The 4,438-nt window shown below is 35.2% G+C and overlaps 1 protein-coding gene across 1 annotated transcript; it reads right to left on the reverse strand.

Moving 5' to 3' along the window:
• Positions 1–1,732: 1,732 nt before the first annotated feature.
• Positions 1,733–4,138, reverse strand: LOC145166048 (cytochrome P450 CYP72A219-like). Its single transcript, XM_079084976.1, has 5 exons — positions 3,716–4,138; positions 3,399–3,625; positions 3,068–3,309; positions 2,592–2,976; positions 1,733–2,284 (listed from the first exon to the last, which is right to left on the reverse strand). Exons 1-5 carry the CDS (start codon positions 3,996–3,998, stop codon positions 1,859–1,861), a joined length of 1,563 nt encoding a protein of 520 aa, XP_078941102.1. The 5' UTR covers positions 3,999–4,138; the 3' UTR covers positions 1,733–1,858.
• Positions 4,139–4,438: the final 300 nt, after the last annotated feature.

Raw genomic sequence — 4,438 nt, forward strand, 5'->3', positions numbered from 1 at the left:
AATCAATATGGTGATTAAATAAAAGGTGTTTTATTTATGCTCAAAAGTTTGGGGCCATATAGGATTAGTATTATTCTTATGTTTCACTTTGCATGTTTTGACTTCCCGAATAATAAGATTATTCAAATCCTCCAGAGTCGCTCATACTTTGGAAGTAGGTATGAATGAAGACTGTCATGAATCCGTCTGTAGATTGTCTAAAATGTTTAGACATAGCACAAGTTTGTTACGGAGTTCATGAGTGCTGCAATAAGATTAGAGTATTGGATTAAACCCACGCTCACTTGGATCGCTTCATGGATTTTATCACGAGTGATTGGTGAGACGATAATATCTTATATTCTTGAAACCGAGATGTGTAAGTTGTATTCTGTAAGTCGGTTGCACATTGATAATATGTAAACGCACCAGTAACTTGGTGTTATAAAACATATTGTTGTGTGTGATTTGATGAGTAGTTACATGCGAGCATTGAGTCGAAGTTTATCCGTTCCTTTTACCCAAAGTGGGATAAAAGCGATATCTGTGGGCCCCTCGATGATTTAGTGATGACACCCTAAGCGCTTGGCCAAGCCGGGACTAAGTTGATGTGTTCAACTATAGTCTGTTGTCAGTCGTCATAAATCGGAAATCGGGAAACAACACGTGAACAGAGAGTATGATTAAAATCCATGTCTCAGTTCATACGATATCTAGATTGGAGGAATATATGATCCCTTATCTAAAGGACATGTTACTGATAAGATCAGAGTTCGACAGCGTCTTTGAGAGCTACGATTGCTAATCGGATTGTACTTGCATTTATAGTTACTAGACTTATCCAAGTGCGAGACTGTTGGATTAGTGTCTAAGCCCGTAACCATATTTGGTAAATACTTGACCCGGTTGTGCATGGTCCTTTTGCGTTGCCTTCGCCAAAGTAACTTGACTGGAGAAATAATAGAGAAAGAAGCTATTATAGTTTATTAATATATTATATGAATAATATATTAAAATAGAAATCATATTTATTTAGTTAACATTGGTCAAGAATTAATTAAGAATTAATTTTGTGACAAAAAGAAGTTAATTGAACTAGGGGGACTGAACTGTAATTATGTGATAGTTGCAAAGTAGGGCAAAGGATGCCCTATATGATAGGGTGGACGAATTCAAGGGTATAAGGCCTTAGAATTCGTCCATGATAAGGTTTCTAGGGTTATCCTTTGGGCTGCTTGGTGGCTAAGCAACCAGATAAGGATAAGGACTGAAACCCTAATTCCTACACCTATATAAAGATCCATTGGCATAAGAAATTCGGTGACTTGATACCTAGGGTTCCTAGAGTCGAATTTTATACCTCCCATCTCTCTCTCTCTCTCTCTTGCCTCTCCATTTGCTCTTGGTGTTTGTGAGCCATTAGACGTACTACGCTTATGGTACTTGCTTTCAAAGACAAGAAGATTCAAGATACAAGTTGTTATTACAACATAACAACAAGAGGTATGTATTTCATTCTCCTTTATGATTTTCGAAATTACCTAGGATCATGTTAGGTTTCTTTTGTGTTCATAATGTTGTATAAATAATAGTGAAAACATAGATCCGTATCTAGGGTTGCATGCACACATAGGATTGTTTGTATAAAACCCATCAGTCTCTACCCTCAACTCTTTATTTTTATGATTTTGATCGTACTATATGTTATTGTATGCATCAATATTTCCCTCGGACAAAATCCAGACAACAATCATAGAAATTTTGATAAGTTATTCACCTGCGTCTATACGCTCCTATGAATAATGCATCATTGTGCATTCAATATAGTAGACATATAAACCAACCGTATATATGTATCTCGTTTTTTCTACAATAACCACTAAAGTTTGTGCAAAGTCAGTTGAGCACCAAACTGAGGTTGCAAAGTGATGATAGTATGTGGAGCATGCACATATGATGAGGAAAGCTCGAACGAGAAGCTTCTTAAAATCATAACAAGTGCCAATTTTGCTTCCAACATAGCAAAGTTTTGCCCGATACATATACGTGGACCCCCTCCAAAAGGGAAGTATGATGCTTGTTCATTTGTTGCCTTTGACACACCTTCTGCAAATCTCTCAGGCTTGAACTCGTGCACATCATCACCCCATGTATCACTATCATGATGTAAAAGCATCATGTGCAAGTAGAGGAGTGAACCGGTTGGTAATGTTATATTTCCTAATGTAGTTTCTCCATGAATCATCCGCTCCAATACTATACCCGCTGGGTATAACCTAAGTACCTCGTGCAAAATCATATTGATCTGCAAATAAATAATTAGTATACACCAAAAATATGATTCTTCTCAACAACAATAATAAAAAATGTGATCATGTTTTTCTTCATTTATTGTGAATGGCTTTTGATAAAACCTCAAAAACCCATAAGTGAGGTCTCGAGTTCAAAAATGGGCATCACCTTCTTGAATCTTGTTCTATAAGATAGTGTGATTGGCCTACATATTTTTTTAACACCATGGTATAAAAATACTAGTAATTATTACAGTATGATTCTATTTAGTTAATACACAGTTTGATAAATCCAAGCCAAGCACTAGAGATATTACTTACAATTTTTAGGTGACTTAATCCATCAAAATCTGGTTTTCTTTCTCCAAGCACCTTTAAAACTTCATCTCTAGCACGATCTTGCCAATTTGTATGTTGACCTAACAAAATCATTGTCCAAATAAGCAAGTTTGCAGTAGTTTCTTGTCCTGCAAAATAAAAGAGTTTGCACTCTTCGATGACTTCATCAATACTCAACCCAAAATTTTTATCCCCTTGTTGTTTGATCTCTTTGTAGTTCGAATCCAATAATATGCCCAATAAATCATCGCTACTACTTTCCCCAGCTTTCATTGCTACCACTCGTTTACTAATAATGTTCTTTATTGATCCCTTTATTTCTCGGTCAATCTCTATCATCCTTCTATTGCTCTTTGTAGGCAAAAATCTAAGAAATGATAATTAATCATTTAAGTGTAGAATCAAACAGTATTTCTGGACAAAATCTCAAAGTTGTTATAAATGGAAAGCATGCTCACCTTGATCCTGGAATATACACTGATTGTGTAGCCTTAATAACTAACACTGCTTGTTCTTTTTGAAGTTCAAATATTTTTCTTCCTTCCTGATAGCTGCTACCAAATGCTGTACGTGATATTACATCACTAGTAAATGTTTGGAGATGGGGGTAAACATCAACTTCACTCGATCTTTCTTTTGTTAATTCTTCCAATTTGTTGATCATCTCACTACAGCTAACGTAAAAAGCAGGTAACATATGCTACAAATATGAAACATTAATGGAATCAGTGATTTACAACATAGAGTTTGTTGGTATTTTTGGTAACTTAGAAAGAAACATGAATGAACCTTGAGCTTTTCGACATGGAAAGCAGGATTGATTATCTTTCTATGTTTTGCCCATTGATCAGCCTCAACATTTGCTAGCCCTCTTGCTAGAATATTTCTTAATGGATTTCCTCCTCTTTTCTTTAAAAACTGAGAATAATTGGCCAAAATCTCTTGTATTAGTGCCGGTTCTGTGACGTGGACCAAAGGTCGTGGACCCATCCATGTAAAGAAATTCTTTCCTTTACCTATATACAAGTATTAAATCATTACTCTTCCATTCAATAAGAATTAAGAATCAAGAATACATTGAACATAATATCCAACAACTTTGTTACCATAAGTCTTCGCGGAGTTGTACAGAAATGGCATGACACGTGGGACGATATCATCGTTGAGATTTATGGGTTTCGATTTGGCAACAGCGGTCATCTGCACCATCTCTTTTATGTCTCCGTATAGAAATTTGTAGGGAGTTCCGTTCAAACCTTGTTTTCTAAGGAACTTGTCCATCTTTTTCGGCTTCAACCAGATCCAGTTGAAAAATCTCCACCCGTATATCATCACTATCACTCCAACAACACATAGCACTGTGTTGATCATACTAAAACTTAGCTCCATTTCTAGAGGTGGTAGGGCGCTTTTCTTTTACCTAACATGAAGATAGATACACACTCTGTTTATAGGTTCAAGTTATGATACCAAGTGATAGCAGGTGAGTCAAAGAGAAATTGTAATTGATTTTGACTTTTGACTTACGAGTCTTGTTGATGATGAATGAAGGGACTGTATTTATCGATGGATAATGTTTCAATCAAGTCGCTTGTGTTCGAGTTATTATAGTTATGATGCATGTGTTATTGTTTTTCAATAGTCTCCTCTACACGAAAAAGTGAAATTATTTTTACAAATAACTCAATAACATCATTCATTTGTAGTTTGATCAAATTCACTAACATGGATTGTTAACTTATGAATAAAACAATTTGATAATAAACTCCGGAATGACATAACAAAGATATATGTTTTTGATTAAAATTATAAATTAATAAAATAAAATT

This window comes from Lactuca virosa, chromosome 3, assembly GCF_052849685.1.
Source record: "Lactuca virosa cultivar CGN04683 chromosome 3, Lactuca_virosa_CGN04683_v6, whole genome shotgun sequence".
Classification (NCBI taxonomy): Eukaryota; Viridiplantae; Streptophyta; class Magnoliopsida; order Asterales; family Asteraceae; genus Lactuca; species Lactuca virosa.